Raw genomic sequence first — 23,584 nt, 5'->3', positions numbered from 1 at the left:
GCCCTTGTGCCCCAGATCTCTTCTATACCACTATTGTCGGATCTGGGAGGTGGTAGCGTCCAGGCTTCGGTGCCCTCCATTTCACACATTCACCCCTCTGTGGCATAATAGCGCATTACGCGAGTTCCTTTCCATCCCTGACCTGTCGATATGGAGCGGGAGGGGTATTCTTCTCCTTAGCCATATCTCCACGACCACTGGTCTGCGGTCTTACGAGGCCTTGCAGGATCAGTTTGCGATCCAGGGCCCCATGCACTACAGATACTTACAGCTCTCCCATGCCTATAGATCTCAATTCCCTGACGGCCCTCCTGAGCTAGAATCGGTTACCACCCTTGAGATTGTTAAAAGTACAGCACCCAGTCACCTTATTTCCATGTTCTATTCTGAACTTCACACACCTTCCTCGACCGCCTTGGCTTTTGCACTTAAGACCCGCTGGGAGCGCAGTGTGGGGGCCATGGAGGATGAGGAATGGGAGGATGCCCTGGAGACGTGCCGCAGAGTGTCGCCAAAACTGTCGGATCGCCTAACTCAGACCTTTATAATACACCAGGCTTATCTCACCCCACTTAGACTGTCCAAATATCACCCTAACTTGGTCCCTTCTTGTCCTATGTGTGGAGACCCTGACGCCTCCTTCTTTCATCTCTTGTGGAGCTGTCCCCAATTACAGACTCTATGGCAACAAGTAGTCACATTCCTCCATGACAAGATGGGGTCTCCTCTGCAACTCTCCCCTAAGGAGTGTCTCCTGGGGGTTTACCCAGATGGAGAGATGCCCAAATCCACTGTCATATTTCTTCAGGAAACTTTGTTTATAGTACGTAAACTGATAGCCAGGAGGTGGATGAGACCTACTCCTCCTACTCTAGGTTTGTGGATTAAGGAGGTTAATAGTGTCATCCCATTTCATAAACTTTTATATAAACATAGAGGGTGCCCTCAGAAGTTCAACAAGATTTGGGACAAATGGGTGCAGTGCCCTGATACGGCTCGGTAATGCAGTGGGTAACTATTTTATGTTGACCGCCCCTGGTAAATCAATATTTTCTGTTCGAGTGTTGGATCGACGGAGAGCCACTGACTACTGCTTTGTTTTTACTATGTCTGTTCTGTTTCTCGGTGATGATCATTTTGTATATTTGTATTTTTGTACCCCAATGTGTTATGAACCTGATTGCAGTTTCAATGCACGGTTTATTTTTGTATTGTACCAAAGATTTCAATAAACCTCACTGTTTTAAAAAAAAAAAAATAATGAAAGTTGCACAAACACAGACTCTTCACAGCAATGTCTCTGTGGCTCAATCAGAGTAACACTTGGCTACATAGCATAGTCTCTATAAGTCTCTATAAAAATAAAGGGGTTTATTTAAAACCAGAGAGTGCAAAATCTGGTGCAGCTGTGCATGGTAGCCAATCAGCTTATAACTTTAGCCTATTCAATTAGGCTTGAAAAACTGAAAGCTGATTGGTTTCTATGCAGAGCTGCACCAGATTTTGCACTCTCATGTTTTAATATATAAACCCCAAAGAGTCTAGCTGCAAATTACTACTTCACAAACACAACTACTTCACAAACACAAAACTGTGATTATTTTCATAATTTATATTCTCATAAACAGCATCTCTCTCAGTGAAGTTTAGAGTAGCTCTGGTAACACATGTGAACAGCTGGAGGGATCCCAGGTCTGAAGATACAGAGGAAGGGGGGACCACACTTGAAGTACTTTTGGGGGGTAGCATATCTCATAAACAGCATCTCTTTCAGTGAAGTTTAGAGTAGCTCTGGTAACACATGTGAACAGCTGGAGGGATCCCACGTCTGAAGATACAGAGGAAGGGGGGACCACACTTGAAGTACTTTTGGGGGGTAGCAATTAGCAATTGGGGGGGGTGCTCTGCAGAGCTGGGGTTTCCAGAGAAGCTGTGTACTAATTGGCTCTTGCCCTGGCTGCCAGCATGCCAGTTCTAGCAGTAGAGGGCCCCTCATCTGGCTGCATATCACTTGTATGGCTACTTCTAACGCATCAGGTGTGATCTCCCTGAACTACTGAGGAAGTGAAACAGAGAACCATATCTTCATTGGACAAGTCTAGGAACCCAAGAAGTTGTGGGACTAGAGATAAAGGGACGTGTGCCTGCATCTGAACATGCAACTTTTGTGTGCATAAAAAATCTTTTAACTGAGAAAATGAACAACACCCCCTGTCGACTGAGTAATGAAGCTTGTGGTTTTAATAAAACAATGATAACTTTAAGACTGAGTAGCCCCAGTAGTTTAGACGAACACCATAGCTGCCAGGTTTTTTTTCCCAGACCTATAGTCATTTTGAATATTGCTACTATTTCCTGTATATTGTACAAAGGCAAAGCAAATGTTTGAGCACGAGATCCTTGATTTTCCTAAATATCATTCCCAGTGATTCCTTTGATAGATGGGCTCAGTGGAATATACATAAGTTCATTTTTGGCCTATATTTGGGTAGCTGCAGAAGGTATAGTTGAACCAGTTGAACCTTTCTGTTTTTTGAATTGGTAATCAAATCCTAGACACAAGATGTAATGCCTTGAAAATAGCAGCTTGAGTGTCGATTGCATGTTGAGTTCAATACACAGTCAGCAATGTAGCTTCTCAATTTCTTGTTGGCATGTAGACATGAAGCTGTACACCTGATACCACAGGGAAAGCTTCCTCCCTACTTATGTGTCTACATTTACCTTGTCTGTGTTCACTGGGATGAGCATATTCCTGAGTTCTATACAGCCGCTGTATATTTTTCTGACACCTAACTGTTTTATTGAGGATTTTCCAATTTTTAAACAAAAATACTCTTATCCAAATATCATCTTTCATATGTAATTTTATTCACGGTCATTCAAATCCCTGTGTTTAGCGCAATGTCTTCTTTCCTGTTTTCGCCATGTTAAAGAGTACTTGTCATCCATACACATTGGAGGTAGCCGAGGTCTAGAGTAAACTAACATTTTTGATTTATTTACATAAATTCAAAATGCAACAACGATGTCATATCCTTTTGAATTGATGCTTTCTATCACATATTATTATAGCACATATAATAGTTGCATTAAGTACGTCTACATAACATGGACAAGTTGTTAAATCTCCAAACCCCCCTACCCTAGCCATGGTACAATTTTGCTTTCAATACAGTCACTGCGGGATGACGCACTTGGAGACAAACACAAGAGTATCAATGTATTCACTTTAGTAATTAATGTTTGAGGAGAACTCTAGCTGATACCTTGTTATTGACGTGTACTCCTGCTGCCATAATAGTCACTGGAGGAACCTGCACATGATGAATGGTATCAGTGTCATATGCCTGTCTGTCTGTGACAGAGACATTTCTTAAAGGTGAACCTGTACCTTCATTTAATACAGTATACTGTTTAATAATTGCCTCAGAATGTCAGACATAACATTCTTTTTGAAAAAAGCAACTCTGCCCACCTTCCTGGTATCCATAAACCAGGGTAAGTGTCACATTTTCCTGTTTGATTTCAATATCCATGTCTTTCCCTCTGTGTGTAGCTATCGTCTTGCGAAGTGTTCGAGCAACTCATCCAGCTAGGCCACCCTAAATTCTCTTAGTGTGTTTCCCTGTGCCTCTTTTAAACCCCAGTGTTCCTACACTATATTATCAAAAGTATTGGGTTGCCTGCCTTTACACGCGCATGAACGGTAATGGCATCCAAGTCTTAGTCTGTAGGGTTCAATATTGATTTGGCTCACCCTTTGCAGCTACAACGACTTCAACACTTCTAGGAAGGCTGTCCACAAGGTTTAGGAGTGTATCTATGAAAATGTTTAACCATTCATCCAAAAATGCATTTGTGAGTTCTGATGTGGACAAGAAGGTCTGGCTCACAGTCTCCGCTCTAATACATCCCAAAGGTTTTCTATCAGGTCTGTGCATGGCAGTCAAGTTCATATACCCCAAACTCACTCATCCATATCTTTATGAACCTTGTTTGTGCACTGGTGTGCAGTCATGTTGGAACAGGAAGGGGCCATCCCCAAACAGTTCCCACAAAGTTGGGAGCATGAAGTTGTTCAAAATGTCTTGGTATGCTGATGCCTTAAGAGTTCCCTTCACTGGAACTAAGGGGCCAAGCCCAACCCCTGAAACACAACCCCACACCATAATCCCCCTCCACGAAATGGCTTAGACCAGTGCACAAAGCAAGGTCCATAAAGATCTGGATGAACGAGTTTGGGGTGGAGGAACTTGACTGGCCTGCACAGAGTCCCGACCTCAACCCGATAGAACACCTTTGGGATGAATTAGAGCCGAGACTGTGAACCAGGCCTTCTCGCCTACATTAGTGCCTGACCTCACAAATGCGCTTTTGGAAGAATGAACATCATTACCATAGACACACTCCTAAACCTTGTGGACAGCCTTCCCAGGAGAGTTGAAGCTGTTAATGCTGCAAAGGGTGGGCCAGCCCAATATTGCACCCTATGGACTAAGACTGGGATGCCATTAAAGTTCATGTGTGTGTAAAGGCAGTCGTCCCAACATTTTGGTAATATAGTGTATTTCTTCCAGCCTTGCGTTTAGTGTGCCCAAACTTGTTTCCTGTCTTGCTTCCAGTGTGTCCCAGTTCATTTTCAGCCTTGCTCAAAGTCTGTCCTAGCCTGCACCGTCTATGGCCTGCCTTAGAGACTCTCTGTGATCATTGGATATTTGTCTGTGTACTCTGCAGTCTGGTGATTCCAGTACCTCAACGCTGAAACTCAAATAGCAAGGATAACTTGCCACAAATTTGTGACAGTGTTGAATTGTAAGTCTGTTAACTTACTGCACATTTTCACTGGCAAGTTGTACATTTGCAGAGCACTTGAAGCAGAAGTTCTAGTTGACACTTTTCCAATTTGTAGCAAATTTGCGTGGCAAGTCTCTAGCAAGAGCAAAGTGGCAATAGTGAGTCTACAGGAAGAGCTCTGCAAGTCACAGTGACCCCTGTGGTGGGATGACTATTGCACAAAATAGCTTAACCAGAACTTGCAGCAGACTTGCAGAATGTTTGCAAAGAAAGTTGATCTGGAGTCATGCAATGCAGACATGCTTTAATTGTGCAACAAATTTGTGAAGCCTGACAAGTCTAGCAATAGCTTGTCAAGTCATTTTCAGACCTGCAGCTCAATTGCTTGCTATCTGGAATGACAGTTCTTTGTGGTCGGCTCGGATGAGCTGGAGGACTGCAACCTGGATACCACCTGCAGTGCAAAATCTCCACCTCTAGGAGCTCTGGTAAAGACCAGGTGGAATCTTAGACTCTGTGCCTTGGCCCTTCTCATCATTCTGACTTCTGCTAAGCAAACGGCCAGCCAAATCCTCTGTGTCCACTCTGTGGCTTTCACTACCATCCACCCAGCTGCTATCCTAAGTCCTGGTCAGCCAGTTCGCCCCTGGTGGGAGTGGATTCACAAGTCATGGCAGCAAGTGCTATACATAAATCTTGACCTGCAGCCAAATCAGCAGCTTTGACTTAGTCTTACTTTGTAAAATTAACAGCAACTGACTTTCTAGAAGTCATGCTAACAGGCGGAGAGGCACATGCTTTCTATTGTGGAGTTCTGTCAAAGATCTTGACTTTGGCTGTATGTCAAACTATACATAGAGCAAGCACGTGGGATTAGGGACCTCAGGGATATGCAAATGTTTTATGTCAAGAAAAGTAAGTGTATAAAGGCAATTCTATTGTGGAAATACTAAACATTAGTAAATTAAATATGGCAGCTGGTAACTTTTAGGAATGTCATATTATATAATTTCTGCTTTTGCAGAATTCAATTTATTCATGATTACCTTGCATTTGATTTGGGATTATATTTAGAAAAACCGAGGAGCTTTGCTTGCTCTGCTTCAACAGTCATGAATGGTTATGTCAAGTATAACAGTAGTTATTAGAAATATGTAAGTGCAGCATTATTTAACCACTTAAGCCCCAGAGGATTTGGCTGCTCAAAGACCAGGGCCTATTTTGTGATTCGGCCCTGTGTGAGTTTAATGGACAATTGCGCGGTCATGCGACGCTATACCCAAATGAAAGTGACGTCCCTTTTTTTCCAGAAACAGAGCTTTCTTTTGGTAATATTTGATCACCTGTGCGATTTTTACTTTTTGCGCTATAAACAAAAAAAGAGCAACAATTTTGAAAAAAATACCAATATTTTTCACATTTTTTTATATGAAATTCCCCAAAAAAAATGTAAAAATCAAAATTTTTTAACATTTTAGGCCAATTTGTTTTCTGCTACATATTTTTGGTGAAAAAAATCCCAATAAGCATATTTTGATTGGTTTGCGCAAAAGTTATTGTGTTTACTAACTACGGGAAAGATTTTTGTCATTTTTATTGTTTTTTTTTTTAACTAGTAATGGCGGTGATCTGCAATTTTTTTTGCGGGACTGCGACATTGCGGTGGACAGATCGGACCCTTGACTGACATTTTTGACACTTTTGGGGGTACCAGTGACATTACTACAGCAATCAGTGCTATCAATATGCACAGTTACTGTAAAAATGACACTGGCAGGGAAGGGGTTAACTTTATTGGTGATCAGTGGGTTAAATGTATCCCTAGGGGTGTGATTATAACTGTGGAGGGGCGTGGCTTGTGATGTAACCACAGAGACATACGATCCTACATAGCAGGATCGTATGATCTCTGCAGTTACACCAGGGAGAATGACAGGCGGCTTTGTTTACATTAGCCACCTGCCTTTCTCCCTCTCCAGCGGGAGATCGCGAATGGCCGGCGGACATCGGAGCTGCCGGTCACTCGTGCGGGGATGTTAGTGAACGAGCGGGAGCGCGCCTCCGGCGACGCGCGCTCGCCCCCTAGAGGCTCGCGGGCTTTGCCCAGTAGGGGTTGACTGCCGCAGTAAATAGTCGTGCGGCGGTCGGCAAGTGGTTAAAGTGAAAGTCCAGCCAAATATCTGTGGTTTTATTGGTGTGTCCCTGTTTAGATTTTTCTCAACAATGTAAAGCAAAAACATTTTTTTTTTGGATAAAGTATCAAAGGATTGAAAATGGCAATTTATTTTTGCTGTTTGTGTCCCAGAAACACAGCTGTAAATCTCCCAAATTCAATGGAATTCTTTTCTTAGACAGCTGTCCCTAGAACAAGTGTCCCTATTCCGAGAATTCCCCTTACCTCTTGCTTTGGGGGGACAACTCTAACATTTTGGATTTCCCCTCGCTTTCGTTCTTAATGACAATGAACACAAGTAAAAAGAGAGGGGTGAAGGTCCCCATTGGAGACACAGATAGCATTAATACCTTTACAGAGGGTCTAGCCCTTCCCCATTCTATTCAAAAGTAAAGTAAAGAAAAGTTTTGCATAGCAACACATTTTGAAGCCGGGCATAGAATCTCAACCGATTCGGCAGGGACTGGTTTTAATCCAACTATGGGCAAGCTGGTTGTACCCAAGTTGATCCATCAATCGACTTGGATAAAACCAGCATGTCCGTCTTTTACAAATGATTACTGCTGGCAGCTATAGCCGCCAGCTGTAATAATTGTGTTCTACTAGCCAGGAAGGCTCCCTGCGCTCTCCCCCGGTGACAGAATATAATAGCGCTGTGGGAGGGATTCCCCCATCAAAACTGACTGTCTTAAAAAGGGGAATTGAGTGACTGATTTTATTTTCTTACACCCATGGTGAAAGGAAAGAAAATAAAAAAATGTATAGACTGCTTAAAGCAGAGCTCCACTCAAAAGGGGAAGCTCGGCTTATTTGCCTCCTCCCCCCTCTGCTGCCACATTTGGCACCTTTCGGGTGGGAGGGGGGAGTGGGTACCTGGTTTTGACAGGTACCTGCTTTCACTTCTGGATGACTTCGCCATGGCAAACTCATATGGAAGTTTGGCCCCCCTCCTCCTTCCCCCACGACCGGTCCTTCACAAAGCACAGCATGTTTCACTCTTGTGCACTAGGGAACCAGCTGTGAAGCCGCAAGGCTTCACTGCCGGTTTCCCTTACCGGAGATGGCGGAGGCAGCACCTGAAAACCAATTGAAAGATTGGCTCGGGTGAAAACACCCCTGGATTTGTTGACATATGTAATTAGAAAGGACAGGCGCCACTCAGTAATACAACCACGATTTATTAAACAACAATATAGCACACTTACATGTAGGTAATGTGTGGGCTTCTCCTGTTATTCTCTCAACCCCGTGGCATGGCGCTCCACCATTGGACTCTATCGAGGCGGCGTCATCTCCCGGCTGCTGGTTCAGCTGTGAGGAAGAGAGCGCCATGCCACAGGGTTGAGAGAATAACAGGAGAAGCCCACACATTACCTACATGTAAGTGTGCTATATTGTTGTTTAATAAATCGTGGTTGTATTACTGAGTGGCGCCTGTCCTTTCTAATTACATATGTGCCAGCGGGATTCCGGCTTCTGCCTGCTCACAGTGCTGCCTTCAGGAACCCACTTCGGATTTTGCCACATTAGGATCAACATCCCTCCATTCCATCTACAGCTCAGTTCGGGTCCTATCCATCGGCACAAGCGCCCAACACACCACTTGTCTCTGGATTTGTTGACAGGTAAGTGTCCTAATATTAAAGGTCAGCAGCTACAGTATTTGTAGCTGCTGACTTCTTACTTTTTCTGAAAGAACCTGGAGCTCTGCTTTAACTGAAAAAAAAAAAAAAAAATCCAAAGTTTTATAGTTTGCACTGGAACAGGTGTCCACATTGGCAGATTACCCTTCACCTCCTGTTACAGTGACTCATATGGGATTTTCTCTTACTTTCAGTTACTGATTTCACCTGTTGCCAGAATGGATAGCATGGGGAAAAGTTCCCAGTTAAGACACTTCTATGATTCAGTTCTACTGATTCATTTCAATGAACAATTCCACTAAAAATGTATGCATCATGTGTACTTTATGATACTTTATCATCTGACTGTGTATTTTATGTCTTATTCTGTACACATGGCAAAAAATATTTGTATCCACTGGCTACTGACCTGAAATTGCTCTTTATATACATTATATAGAGAAGACCATTAAGTCTCATTCTATATTCCTAGGATTACACTAATTGTTGTATCAGGGAGACCACATAATATAGACTGGCAATTTTGAGAACATTTGACAACCCTCAAAATTTTCAATGAATATTAAAGACATAACATAAATTTTCAATGAATATCAAAGACATAACAGAATTCTAAGTACAAAAACAATCACCGAGGTCAGATAAAATGGGATATATTGAACAAAATTATTTTACAACATGTTGGTAAACCATTGTATGCAGGCAGTCATTTTGAAAAAAGTTATCAGTACAAAAAAATGTTGAGCACATGGGCCAATTACAGCTTAACATTTATTGTTCATAGCATAAGCAATCAGAAAGAATGACCAACTACATTAGAATCATACAAGTGGCATTCTATTTAAATATTTAAATATCACAGATACTATAAAGGATATTTAATGAATGTTCCTTCTTGAAAATCATCGCATTTATAGCCACCAGCCATACACCGAAGAGTTGTGTTAAAACAATAACATGGGATCATTCATTTATTTTTCACTGTTTATTGTGATTTTGGCGTAAAAGTATCCAGCTATTAGGTGATCAGTTTAATTAAAGTAGAACTATAGGCAAACCTTTTTTTTTTCTTCATTTTGGATAGAGCAGCAAGGAAGGGTTATAACCCCCTGTCAGATTTTTTTTTCACCATCTGTGTCCCACTGCAAAGATTTCACTTCCTGTCCCATAGCCAAACAGGAAGTGAGAGGAAATCCCTGCAAATTCAGGGAATTCTTAGGGGACCCCCAAGTCACCAAAACTAGTTTTCCCATTGGAAGATTTCCCCTCTGTTACTTTTCTGGGGACAACCCAGAATTTGGGATTTTCTTACTTTAACTTTCAATGATAATGGTAACCAGGACAAATAGAGAGGGTGAATCTCTTTAACAGGGGCACAGACTGCAATAAAAACCTCACAAGCATTCTAACCCCCCTCCCCTCTATCCAAAGCTAAAAAAAAAAGTTTTGCCTTTAGTTATACTTTAAGCAGGCATTTCTTCTATGCATGTTTCCCAAAAAAGAAAAAAAGAACCCTCACTAATATTGTCAGGATATATCTGTTCTGGATTTATCTTCTAATTACTAGGTATTGTCAACCTTCTAAAGCTATTGGTGAAAACAGTATTATGTCTAATGAGAGGAAGTTATTATGCTGTGGGTGTTTTCAATTGGTTTTGGGAACCCTAATTACTTCACCTTCACAGTCAAGATCATTCATGCATTAAATTTAGTGACAATACACAAAAAAGGTTTTTTGATGACATAATGTTATCAGATGGCACTAAAAAAGATCCTTTCATGTTATGTATTGGGGGCTGTGAGGGAGGTAATTGTTGATCTTTATAAAAATTTTATCATTTATAGGTGTTAATAGAGTATATCATATGGGATTCCCAAATTTCAAATTGTTTTGGGTTGGGTTAAAATTAATGCAGTTACACAAGAGTTTCTAAGGTCTAGCATGACAGCTTATGTGTAAACCTATCTGTGTCACACACTGGGTTCTATAAAATACTAATAGAAACATGATCCTCTAGTTAATAAGTTTATACTAAAGGTAGGGTTGGGGCGCTAGATTGGATATATTACGAACACAGGTATTTTAACAAATCTGGATGACAATGTTGGTATTCAGGTGATTCAGCCAAGCCCAAATGATGGAATAGTCTGACACCTGAGGAGAATTTACAGATCGTAAGAAGGACAAACATAAGGTGATTGCCCAAAAAATTGCTAAACTGATCTGCCTCAGTATACAGCTTAGCTACCTACCTAGCCTACCTGTGGGTACAAGTTAAGATAGAGCGTTAACTACCTCTTTAATCACTTTACCACCGCCCACAGTAATATTACTGGCTCGTTATCGCCTGACGACGTAGTACTACGTCGTCAGACACTCCCCCTTCTGGGCGGCGCTTGCGCGCCGCCGGAGGCTCGCTCCCGCTGTTTTCGGTCACAGCGGGAGTCGGGCCAGGGGAGGAGCAGCGACGATCGCCGCCGCTCTTCCCCGATCGTCGGGGATCTAGTGTGGAGATCCACCCGCCTGTGTAAACACAAGCGGGCGGATCTCCCAAGTGACAGGGAGTGACAGATCGGAGTGTTCAGCATAGCTGGACATCCGATCTGTCCCTGGCTCACTCAGTCACCTCCCCCCCCACACGTCAGTAAGCACCAGGCATACATTAACCCCTCCCTCTCCAATAAAATTAACCCCTTCCCTGCCAGTGTCATTTTTACAGTAACAGTGCATATTTATAGCACTGATTACTGCAGTAATGTCACTGGTACCCCCAAAAGTGTCAAAAATGTCAGTCAAGGGTCCGATCTGTCCGCCGCAATGTCGCAGTACCGCAAAAAAATCGCAGATCGCCGCCATTACGCGTTTAAAAAAAAAACACCAAAAATGACAGAAATCTTTCCCTTTGTTAGTAAACGCAATAACTTTTGCGCAAACCAATCAAAATACGCTTATTGTGATTTTTTTTACCAAACATGGGTAGCAGAAAACAAATTGGCGAAAAATTTTAAAAAAAATTGGTTTTTACATCTTTTTTGGGGGGAATTTCATATAAAAAATTTTTAAAAATATTGTTATTTTTTCAAAATAAACGCTCTTTTTTTGTTTATAGCGCAAAAAGTAAAAATCGCACAGGTGATCAAATACCACCAAAAGAAATCTCTGTTTTTGGGAAAAAAAGGACGCAAATTTCGTTTGGGTATGGCGTCGCACGACCGCGCAATTGTCAGTTAAAATCACACAGCGCCGAATCGCAAAAAGTGGCCTGGACGTAAGACAGCAAAATCCTCCGGTGGTAAAGTGGTTAAGGATTAAGATTTAGGGAAGGTTAAGTGTTAAAATTACATTGTAAGGTTCAGGTGTAACATAAAGGAACATAAAGAAAATAAATATCTTGCTTGCTGTCGGTGCCACACAACATCACTCAACAGGAATCTACTGCTGAATTCTGCTGCAAAAACGATATTTCCAGGAGTGTTGATCTCCTGTGTCCCCCGCTGCACTCAGTGGTTTCTTCCTCTAACCTCCACATCACAACTCTGTCTTGTAGTGATATGAAGGTTGGCTGGGGAAACCATGAGTGCAGTAGGGGGGACACGGTTGATCAACACTCTAGGACAGGGATCCTCAAACTACGGCCCTCCAGCTGTTGCAGAACTACACATCCCATGAGGCATTTTAAAGCTCTAACATTCACAGGCATGACTAGGCATGATGGGAATTGTAGTTCCTGAACAGCTGGAGGGCCATAGTTTGAAGACCCTTGCTCTAGGAATTGGTGGTCCCTCAGCAGATGTTTTCTCTTCAACAGAGCAGTAGAACATAGGTAAAGCTTAAGCCAACCATACATGGATCGAAATATGGCTGGTTCAGCAGGGATAGACTACAGATAGACTGTTGTACAACTGCAATATTGGAAAATTTCGGCTCGCTCAGCACTACCGGCTGTAGCCAGCAGCACTGATCAGTGTACTCTAACATCTCCCAACTGTCAGAATACAAAGGCACAGTGGGAGGACCCCCCCTATCCACCTTGAGTGTGTGGATGGGGGGGTCAAGTAATTTTTATTTTGTTTTTTTTCCTAACAGCCTATAAGTTAGGCAAGTGGTCAAGTCATGTCTGCACTTTTGGTGTTGAAAAACCTATGCTAAACAGTGCTGGAACCTAATAAACCAGCTATAGCAGTTGACTTCAACCCATTTACAGGTTAATTATCAGCAATTTATGTCTAAAGCAGCCTAAAGCCTAGTACACACAGACCAAAAACGTCGGGCAACATCGGACGGTTCAATAAAAAACAGTCGACATTTGGCCCATGTGTATGGTAGCCGGTCCGAAAAAAAGATAGCCGTTCAGCCGCCTTCTGTTGGACATGCATGCTGGAAAACCAACAGCAGGCCGGCTCAGCCAATGGCTGAGAGCACTGACCGAAGTGTTCTGGTGGGAGTGGCCACCCCCCTGTCAGAACACAATAGCTCAGTGGGGAAAATCGCTGTCCTAACATTGGATTGTTAGTACAGCAGCTCTGACCGATGCTGGCAGGTTTTTTTTTTTTTCGTTCAACTTGCTGGGTCGAAAGAAAACAAATTAGTAATGTGTACTAGGGTTAATATGATTGGCAGACATTGTGCAATACATAGCTATATAGTTATCAACAACATACAAATGCTTGGAATATAACTCACAAAAAATGCTACATGGATGAGAAACACACAGACCATAAAAATGTCTTTACAAGGCAAACATATAACTGCGTCATCATGTAAATTGTGGAAAATAAAATTCTATGAATGAGGGAAAAATAAACGAAGTTTGACAGAGAATCACATAGCAGGAGAGATGCTCTGTTTAAAGATATCCGTGGTTTAGTGAAAATAAATAGAATTATTTGCGTCATAGGAGAAATACTAGAAGCAGCTTTTTTTAAAAAAACTATTTCTTGCGACCAATGCAATATCTTCACAACAATGCTTAGCATTTAACAATGTAAGGTGAAACTACTTTAAAATAGATTTCGGTATACATGTGGAAGGGATCAACTTAAAGTGACCCTACCAGGACAGGGTCACTTATATGTACCGTATACATGCTGAAAGAGGACTGCATATACTTACCTTTCCGGCAGAAAATTTTTCAAAAGCTGCCACTTCATTGGTTTCTTAGTCACTGGAAAATCAACATAATTGTCAGATTGTGGTATCCAACTACTAATAGATTCAATTGCCACATTTTTAGGTATATGCATGCATGTTTACTAGATTCATGGATTAAAGCCATAGGGTTGCTTATTATTGATTTTCACAAGAAAGTAAACTATAGGCTCAGTTAGCAAAGTTCAAAAAGGTGTATAACATGCTTTATTTAGCTTACTTTTTAAGTAGGATTTTATCATTTCTCATGCTATTATAAAACAGCGTTTTTTTAACTATTAAAAAAAAAAAAAATCAATGGTAAAGTAAATTTTTTAAGATTACACAGATTTATTACTCCTTAAGGTGATTTTGTCATGTATCGTTGTCGCCACTGCTGAACTCACCTTTGAGAATGTTAGTTCCCTTGTGGTCATGTTCATGCTTTGGCTTTAATGCCTTCTTTTTCACTGCCCTGGAACAATGATAGAAGTAATAAATTCTGACACTTTTCTCCCACTCATTTACAACATGCTGGTTTGTAATGCAAAAGTATTAAAATTGGGCAACAGGCATTTTTAAAAGAGCGCCGGTAATGGCAGGTCTCATAGTGACAGAGTCACTTTAAATAACACTTGCTTCAGGTTGGGGAGAACAATGCTTTTCAATAGCTGTCTACGGAGGAGAGGGGGAAAGGGTACTTTTTTTTTTATTTATTTATTTTTTTAACCACTTAAGCCCCGGAGGATTTGGCTGCTGAAAGACCAGGGGGTATTTTGCAATTCGGCACTGCGTGACTTTAACGGACAATTGCGCGGTCGTGCAACGCTGTACCTAAACAAATTTGACATCCTTTTTTTCCCACAAACAGAGCTTTCTTTTGGTGGTATTTGATCACCTGTGCTATTTTTTGATCATGCGCTATAAACAAAAAAAGAGCGTCAATTTTGCAAAAATAACAATATTTTTCACATTTTTTTATATGAAATTCCCCCCCAAAAAAATGTAAAAATCTAAATTTATTAGCATTTTCGGCCAATTTGTTTTATGCTACATATGTTTGGTAAAAAAAATCGCAAAAAGCGTATTTTGATTGGTTTGCGCAAAAGTTATCGCGTTTACTAACAAAGGGAAAGATTTTTGTCATTTTTGTTGGGTTTTATTTAACGCGTAATGGCGGCGATCTGAGATTTTTTTTGCGGTACTGCGACATTGGGGCGGACAGATCGGACCCTTGACTGACATTTTTGACACTTTTGGGGTTACCAGTGACATTTCTACAGTAATCAGTGCTATACATATGCACTATTACTGTAAAATTACACTGGCAGTGAAGGGGTTAACTTTATTTGAGAGGGAGGGGCTGTGTGTGTCCCTAGGGGCGTGATTCTAACTGTGATTGGCTGTGGCTTGAGCTGTAGGAACAATGATCAACGGTCCTACATAGTAGAACCGTATGATCATTGTTTCTACACAGGGTAGAAGGACAGGCGGCTTGTTTACACTAGCCGCCTGCCTTTCTCCCTCTCCCCCGACGATCCCTCTCCCCCGCGCTCGCTCCCCAGAGCCTCACAGGCTAGTGACGTACCGATACGTCACTCTGCTTGTGAGGGGCTGACCGCCGCAGTATATGTACTTGCGGCGGTCGGCAAGCGGTTAAGGTTTTCTTTTTCCCAATTTTCATTCAATGTTTAAGCTGGCCATACAATTTTCTTGCAAAATTTTCCTTTAGATTTACCTCAAACTAGGTAGTGCAATGCCCTGCCTAATTGGAGACAATTGAAATTTATTTTGACCTCATATTATGTGTTTTTTTTTTTGGTAAATCTAATGGAAAATTGTACAAGAGAATTGAACATGTATGGCCAGCCTTAGGTACATTTTTCCCAGTCCTTTATTGCTTTGAATAACTTAAAATGAATGAAGGCAAAAAACAATAGCTTGCACCCAGCACAGCATTTACCAGAGGACAAGTAAAGTATAGAAGCATCTGCATACAATACTTATTTAGGGGTATCATTCATAAGTGATTTCAAAATGAGGATCTCCATTTTATATATATTAGGACTTGCTGGTTGTTCTTATGTGTGCCTATTTTGATATCTTTTTTAAATATTTGAATAAATAATTCAAAAAGATATTGTGCACAGTGGAAAACAGGTAAATAATGTCTATCATTGTTTTATTTGTAGGGATTAAAAGCATGCAAACAAGAGGCTGTGAGCCCGTCGGAAGACAAGACGTTCTGGAATAGCAATGAAGCAGGTAATGCAAAAATTAGAAAAACATATCTAAAACAGGCAAATATATTTTTGGTGGCACTAGCACATTTTCACACAGCCCAAGAACATAATAATTATGTAAGAAGTAAGAACATTTTCATACAGTGAAATATAGTGGAAAAGAACCTGTTGAACTTCCTCTTCCCATCTCCTGCCATGAACTAAGAGCTCCAGAAAGTCTTCCCACTCCTTTATTGGACCTTTGATCCTGACCCAATTATTTACATTATTTATTTAATTGCTCCTCATCTTTCAGCCCTTCTCATTATCAGTAACTACCTGGTCAATAAGCTTCCATATATGGACTACTTGTAATAGCTAGCTAGTGCCTCGTTTCCACTGAGCGGATCGGTTCGGTACGGTACGCTAATTTGAGTGTTTCCATTATGAAAGTGGCCCATACAACCGAACCAAACCGCACCATTCCTGGTCCTGCTTCAGATGTAGGGCCATAGGAAATGGTACGGTACGGTTAGGGCGGAGCTACTGGCGTCACACGATAGAGTCCTCTGATTGGCGGACAGGAAACCATCAATGCTCACGTCAAATGAAAGAGCAAAACAAACACCTAATTTGGTGTAAACCCCGCATGGTCCCTGGTGGCCCGACTTGCAGTGGAAACGCTCACCTGAATAGACCGGACCATTCTAACCCTTCCAAACTGTACCGACCCGAACCGTTCCGCTCAGTGGAAACGAGGCATTATATGTGGTCTAGGTAGGTGGTCTAAAAAAATGACTCCAACATCCACTGTTCTACTAATATTGAATCGGTAAACAAAATGATATAACTAAAATTAACAGAGTCCCATGGAAAACACGAAAGCATAAAAAATGCCTTTTCACATACTTTTTTATGCCTTTTCTCTTGTTTAATTGATTTTAGCATGTAATGTTGTGCCTCTTGCTGCATTTTAACATATGCATGTTTTAAAATGCACTAAATATACAGGTATGCTAAAAAATACTAAAATTGCTCCAGTATGTGTTTGAAAGCACAACGTGTTCGTAAATGCTAGAGTGTAAATTGTTAGTGGAAAGGTTCCCTAACAGAAGTCCCCTTTCTCAAAGTGGTCAGTGGAAATGCCATTTTTATTTATGTAGTGCGTAGACTCTTGGATGGTCCCACTGTTAACCCAGGTTCTGATTTCTTGATGGTGCAAACAGCCAGACATGGGGTATTTTTAGCCAGGTGCATCAACTCGCAATCATTTCTCACACATTAATCAGGCAGATATTATCTTTTTTTTTTTTTTGTGGTTTTTATTTGTTTTGTAGGACTGAGATAGGGATTGGGAAAAACTTTGGGATACCCAGAACTAACAACTTGAAGGAGGACACTAGCTTGAAACGGTTAACTGACATAAAGCAGAGTCTTTTGTACAGAAAGTAGCAAAAATTCAGCACAGGGGACTTCCACTATGGACACAACCCTGACAGCAGGTCTGCATAAGTCCCTCTAGAAACAAAGGGGTGCAAAGGCAAGAATCTCTCTCCCGAGGTTTCTCTAAGGCCCCCTCACTATGTCACATCACAGACAGTCTGATGACCTTCTTCTTGCTTCAGCTGATACTGGTAAAAAGTATCTCAGAAAGATCCTATTTGGATGTTGCTTGGGTGTTTCTGCAACTTTAAAGTCCTTCAGCTCCTTGGTGAGCTAGAATCATCCAGGACTTTTGAAAGCGTCTCTGAGCCTTGGAAGGTTTGACAGCACTTCCAGGCTGGATCACTCTCCAGTAGGCAAAGGACCCTGCTACTGTCTGCTCCAGCCCCCCATATACCCCTCTCAGCCCCCTGCTGGTCACTCTCCCAACCAGGGATTGTCTGAGGTTGTATACAGGGCCAGCTTAGACTCTACTTTCTCCATCCACAATGTTCCAGAGGTTTCTGGAAAGACAGAGGGAGACAGGCAAGCCTGCAGCTACAGAATCCAGTAGACAAAAAGCCAACCACAAACTCTACTGGCTACAGTAGAGCCTAAAAGCTACTACATTTACCTCTTTCTTATCTTGCTAGCACCTAACTAGGAGGGTGATACACCTATATTAGTGGTCAGTTATAGGCACTCCAAAGCGCCCTCTACTATAGTGGTCAGGGGAAATCCTACCTAGGTATAAACGCTTGCATAGCATTACTAGTCAAGGAACCAATTATTAAATTATTCCATTAAGTAGTATTTAGAATTGTTACATCACAGTATGTGAAAACTCTGTTTTGGATGGTGTGAAGCTTATTCATGTGACAGTTTCGGGGCCTGGTGGTTGGCGGTTAAGACCTAAGCATTAAAACATAAGAGGAAGTCACCTGTTTCACCATACCCAAACGGCAATTTTCCACTGCAAGTACCTGCACGGCTCCACTCGGCACTGCTTGGCCCAGCTCGGCTCAGTTTGCTTTTCCACTGTGTGGTACGAGTCGGCAAGTTTCAGCACTGTATAGGCTCTACTCGGCTCATTTGCTTTTCCACTAAAGTAGTAAGTGGCAATGATTCTCTGACCAATCAGTGACTAGTAGTGACAAACAATCAAGGCTGCATGCAAAGGATTGTGGGATATGGTATAGGTACGGCCTGCTTGGAACCCCAAATGAGGTGGAACTGTTTAAGCGAGCCATACCGAGCCGTACCATGTAGTGGAAAAGCGCAGCTGTACCAAACCGTACCAAACCGTACCGAACCGTTCTAACACATACCATGCGGTACCATGCAGTGGAAAAGTGCCAAAAATTATACAGAGGCTTGGACAGATTGGGAGTGCAATGAAGGTATGTATATATGGGTCAGGAGGTGCTCATATCCAGCATTGGAGAAGTTTTAAAATAATAGCCAAAATCTACCTGCTAATCAACTAATTTAATTTCTTACCATGTTATAAGAATCTACAGTATATGAGCTAATGACTAGCACATACAGATAGAGAGTATAGATAGAGATAGAGAGCCAATGATCTTGCTCTAAATGCTCCAACAGAGAGTTGCCAATGCAGTGCATATCGGCAATCTATACTACTGCATTGGCAACTCATTTATTATGGGGTTTTATCTCTGTTGGAGCATTTAGAGCAAGATCATCGGCTCACTGTTCCCCTTAAGTGGAGTACGAACCCCATAACCACACAGCCAGTGTGGACCGCATACAGGTCGTATTACTAACACGCCACCTAGTGGCGTATTTGGATGAGCACATTTATTCCACTTTTCACTATATGGTGTTCACCAACATTGGATAATCAACACTGAGGTTTTTGCTATTCACATCCGGGCTTTTGGCTTTCACTAAGTCAATTCACACACCGGTCTTTATCACTCAGGTTCCTCCTCACTCCCAGTGGGAGGAGCTATCCCCCAATAATCATCGAGAGTGTTTTTCACTCACAATCACCAAGGTTTTTTGTTTTTTGTTCAATTTGTGCTGTTTAAATAAATATAATTTTTTGACAATTTAATTCTATTTCTCTCACTAAATCACACCCACAAACTTTTTGGTCACATTGTGTTTATATTTTCACTTTTGAATTCGTACTGTACACCGTGTGGTTTATTTTACAGTCACATATAAGGTAGCGCCAGTACCAATCGTCACGTATTATTTTTATACATTCACCCTTGCACCCCGAGGGTTGGTTGGTGGCAGCTTACACCTTTTTTATTACTCACATCCTCCACGTCTAATAGTCCATAGCGCTGGTCTTTTTTCTATAACCTAACAGACAGAGAGTGCTCTGAAATATTTCTAAAGGGAGAAAAAAGCATTGCCTACAATAATTCAGCAGTGGACAGAAGGATTTTAGACCTAATGTACCATGAAATGAACTTCCATGAACAATAGAGACCAGGATTAAAATATCAGGCTAGAAAAATGAAAGGCAATGAATAAAAACGTGGTAAATGGAGACTTTGCCTTTTAGGTATTAAGGAGTTTTGTGTCACTGAGTTTTATGTTAGATAAATAATTATAGCCTGCAATGAGAATCACCTGTGATTTTTCAATAAGAACTTTTCTGTGCTATGATTCCTTTTGAACATTTCAATGTCTAACATAGAGCATACAAATAATATTGGTTACAAAATAAATGAGTTCATTATGAGGCTGCAAAATTCAGCAGACCAATAAATAAATAAGAATAACTAATCAAAAGGGTGTCCATCCAACAGTGTCTATTGAGAAGATGGAGAAGAGGGGTCTGCTTAGCAGATGGGTCCAAAAACATTTGAATGGAAAACAATAGGAATAGTCAAATGATGACAACGTGTAGTAAGTGATACATGTATTATATCAATTATGATGGCCAAGCAATATTATTATTATTATATAGGATTTATATAGCGCCAACAGTTTACACAGCGCTATACAACTTAAGGGTAGACAGTACAAATACAATACAATTTAATACAGTAGGAATCAGAGGGCCCTGCTCATTAGAGCTTACAATCTAAGAATATCTATAGACTTCTGAACAGATATAAATGGCTTTTGCTAGCTCTTTATCTACATATAAACCTATTTTTTGCAGATTTGGCAGATTAAGTTTGATATGATCAATTCTGCTATGAAATCCCAGGATCAGTCAATTTTGAAATATAACCATATCAAAGAGGTTCAGAGTTTGCTCAATCTGACCTGTAAGTCAAACCATTTTGAGGCGGAATTAACCAAAATAGATGTGACATCTTACCAACTGCTTTCGATGCCCAACTGTTTTAAAATTATAACAAGTAATATATCGCAAATCAATTCAGATAATATCATAAATTATATCCTACTGAATATTGCTTAAGATATTTCATATTTGGCATTGGTTTGTACCTCTAGTGTATCTACTGTAAAAGTATAGCCCCACTCAAGCTTATGGGGAGCTACTAAGGAAATGTAGGCAGCACCAGAGAAGATTTCTACAGCAGGAAATGTAAACACTTGTACCTCCTAGGTAGGTGATAGGAAAAGTATAGTTTGCTGTACCTGCTTCACAGGAGAGCCTGATCAATTGTTAGGCCTGTTACATGTGTCCATGTGTGATTCACTTGGTCTGAGGGAGTGTCCCCACTGTGTCCAATAGGGGAGCCTGTTGGACAGTGGAGGAAACCCAGCCAGTGACAGACAGGCTTTTGTGGCTGTCCCAGTGGGTTGGCACAACACCGGTGCATCCTGGGATAGGTCATAAAAGCCAGGGGTACACGTGACAGGGTGTCTTTGGGCGGGAAGCCAGGTCCCAGGAGGAGGGTGACGGCTGTCTCTCTTCCTGTTGCTGAGGAAGGTGGTCACAGGCAGTCGGCCTAGTGGACCAGAAGTGTGGTGCTGAGCCAAGAGGTCCTGTGTATACTTGAAAAGACAAGAACTCACTGCTCAAGGTGGTGTGATTGCCTGATGACTCACACCGGTGCATGCCCCGGCTCGCCTCCGTGAAAACTTGATAAAGGAAAAGGAATTGGCAGCACTCCAGGTTGAGTCAAAATCCAGATTTATTGACTGGACATCAATGGATGTCCAGTCAATAAATCTGGATTTTGACTCAACCTGGAGTGCTGCCAATTCCTTTTCCTTTATCCTGTGTATACTGATGGAAGAGCAAGTGGCAGAGCGACCTGAGGAAAAAAAAGTGTCCTTGAGTACCAGGGATCTGCTCAGGACAGGAACCACTCCAGGAGGGTGTCAGTAGACAGAAGGTCAGCACACACAGTCAGTGACAAAGAGGGTGCCAAGTTAGACCCTGAAGAGTAATCAAAGTGAGTCCATATTCTTTATCTTCACTTTAGTGGCAAGGTGAAGCAGCGGCCTTGCCGCATTCTCCAGATAGATGTCCTCTACATTGTGCATAGTTCTAAGTTGGAGTATCCCACTTATCCCTTCTCCCATCCAAGTTCTAAAATAAAACACAGAAAACCAAATCCCCTGGACTGTTCATTGTCTGAGCCAAGTGTTAAAGTGACAAGTTTCTACGGACTGTTGCTACGGGTAACCCAAGGGAATCCAATCTCAGCAGCTCCCCAGGGGGCAGTTCTACATTTGGGGGCTCATCAGGGACGTCGCCCTGGGTTACCGGAATGGTTGCTAACAGCAACAGCCAAAGAAAAGTTGTGAAAATGTCATTTTTCTCTCAAGAACTGTGTTCTAATGCTCAAGAGAAGTGTGAGGCCTGCTCGCCAGGAGATAGGGAGAGTGGGAAGAAGAATCAAATGTACAATAATGGTTGCCCATGGCAATGGAATAATTCCTGTCAGAATTGCAAATTGTTTGATCAAGTGATGTGCTGCAGAGCGGGAGAAATGCATCTTACTGTGAAAATGGACTGTGCCTGCTTAACCACTTAAGCCCCGGAAGACTTTACCCTCTTCCTGACCAGGGCCTATTTTGCAATTCGGCACTGCGTGAATTTAATGGACAATTGCGCGGTCGTGCTTTCTTTTGGTGGTATTTGATTACCTGTGCGATTTTTACTTTTTGCGTTATAAACAAAAAAAAGAGCGTCAATTTTGAAAAAAAAATAACAATATTTTTCACATTTTTTTATATGAAATTCCCCAAAAAAAATGTAAAAATCAAAATTTTTTAACATTTTTGGCCAATTTGTTTTCTGCTACATATGTTTGGTAAAAAAAATCGCAATAAGTGTATTTTGATTGGTTTGCGCAAAAGTTATTGCGTTTACAAAGGGAAAGATTTCTGTCATTTTTGGTGTTTTTTTTTTTTAACGAGTAATGGCGATGATCTGCGATTTTTTTGCGGGACTGCGACATTGCGGCTGACAGATCGGACCCTTGACTGACATTTTTGACACTTTTGGGGGTACCAGTGACATTACTACAGTAATCAGTGCTATACATATGCACTATTACTGTAAAATTACACTGGCAGTGAAGGGGTTAACTTTATTTGAGAGGGAGGGGCTGTGTGTGTCCCTAGGGGCGTGATTCTAACTGTGATTGGCTTTGGCTTGAGCTGTAGGAACAATGATCAACGGTCCTACATAGTAGAACCGTATGATCATTGTTTCTACACAGGGTAGAAGGACAGGCGGCTTGTTTACACTAGCCGCCTGCCTTTCTCCCTCTCCCCCGACGATCCCTCTCCCCCGCGCTCGCTCCCCAGAGCCTCACAGGCTAGTGACGTACCGATACGTCACTCTGCCTGTGAGGGGTTGACTGCTACATATGTTTGGTAAAAAAAATCGCAATAAGTGTATTTTGATTGGTTTGCGCAAAAGTTATTGCGTTTACTAAGGGAAAGATTTCTGTCATTTTTGGTGTTTTTTTTTTTTAACGAGTAATGGCGATGATCTGCGATTTTTTTGCGGGACTGCGACATTGCGGCTGACAGATCGGACCCTTGACTGACATTTTTGACACTTTTGGGGGTACCAGTGACATTACTACAGTAATCAGTGCTATACATATGCACTGTTACTGTAAAAATACTTTATTGGAGAGGCAGGGGTTAAATGTGTCCCTAGGGGCGTGCTTCTTACTGTAAAGGGGCGAGGCTTTTCATGTAACCACAGAGACATACGATCTTAAATAGCAGGATCGTATGATCTCTGCAGTTACACCAGGGAGAATGACAGGCGGCT

The 23,584-nt window shown here is 41.6% G+C and overlaps 1 protein-coding gene across 1 annotated transcript in view; it reads left to right on the top strand.

Moving 5' to 3' along the window:
* LOC309550568 (uncharacterized protein) overlaps window positions 1-23,584 on the top strand; it is a gene marked incomplete at its 3' end in the record, with an annotated part of 203,705 nt that overhangs the window by 162,011 nt on the left and 18,110 nt on the right. The window contains exons 3-5 of the mRNA XM_082250916.1: window positions 15,934-16,006; window positions 17,589-17,674; window positions 20,534-20,642. Coding sequence (XP_082107042.1) covers window positions 15,934-16,006; window positions 17,589-17,674; window positions 20,534-20,642 — 268 coding nt within the window. The remainder of the gene's footprint in view (window positions 1-15,933; window positions 16,007-17,588; window positions 17,675-20,533; window positions 20,643-23,584) is intronic.

This window comes from Pelophylax lessonae (assembly GCF_965119305.1).
Source record: "Pelophylax lessonae genome assembly, chromosome: 3".
Taxonomy (NCBI): Eukaryota; Metazoa; Chordata; class Amphibia; order Anura; family Ranidae; genus Pelophylax; species Pelophylax lessonae.
This window is presented reverse-complemented; position numbering and strand designations above follow the sequence as displayed.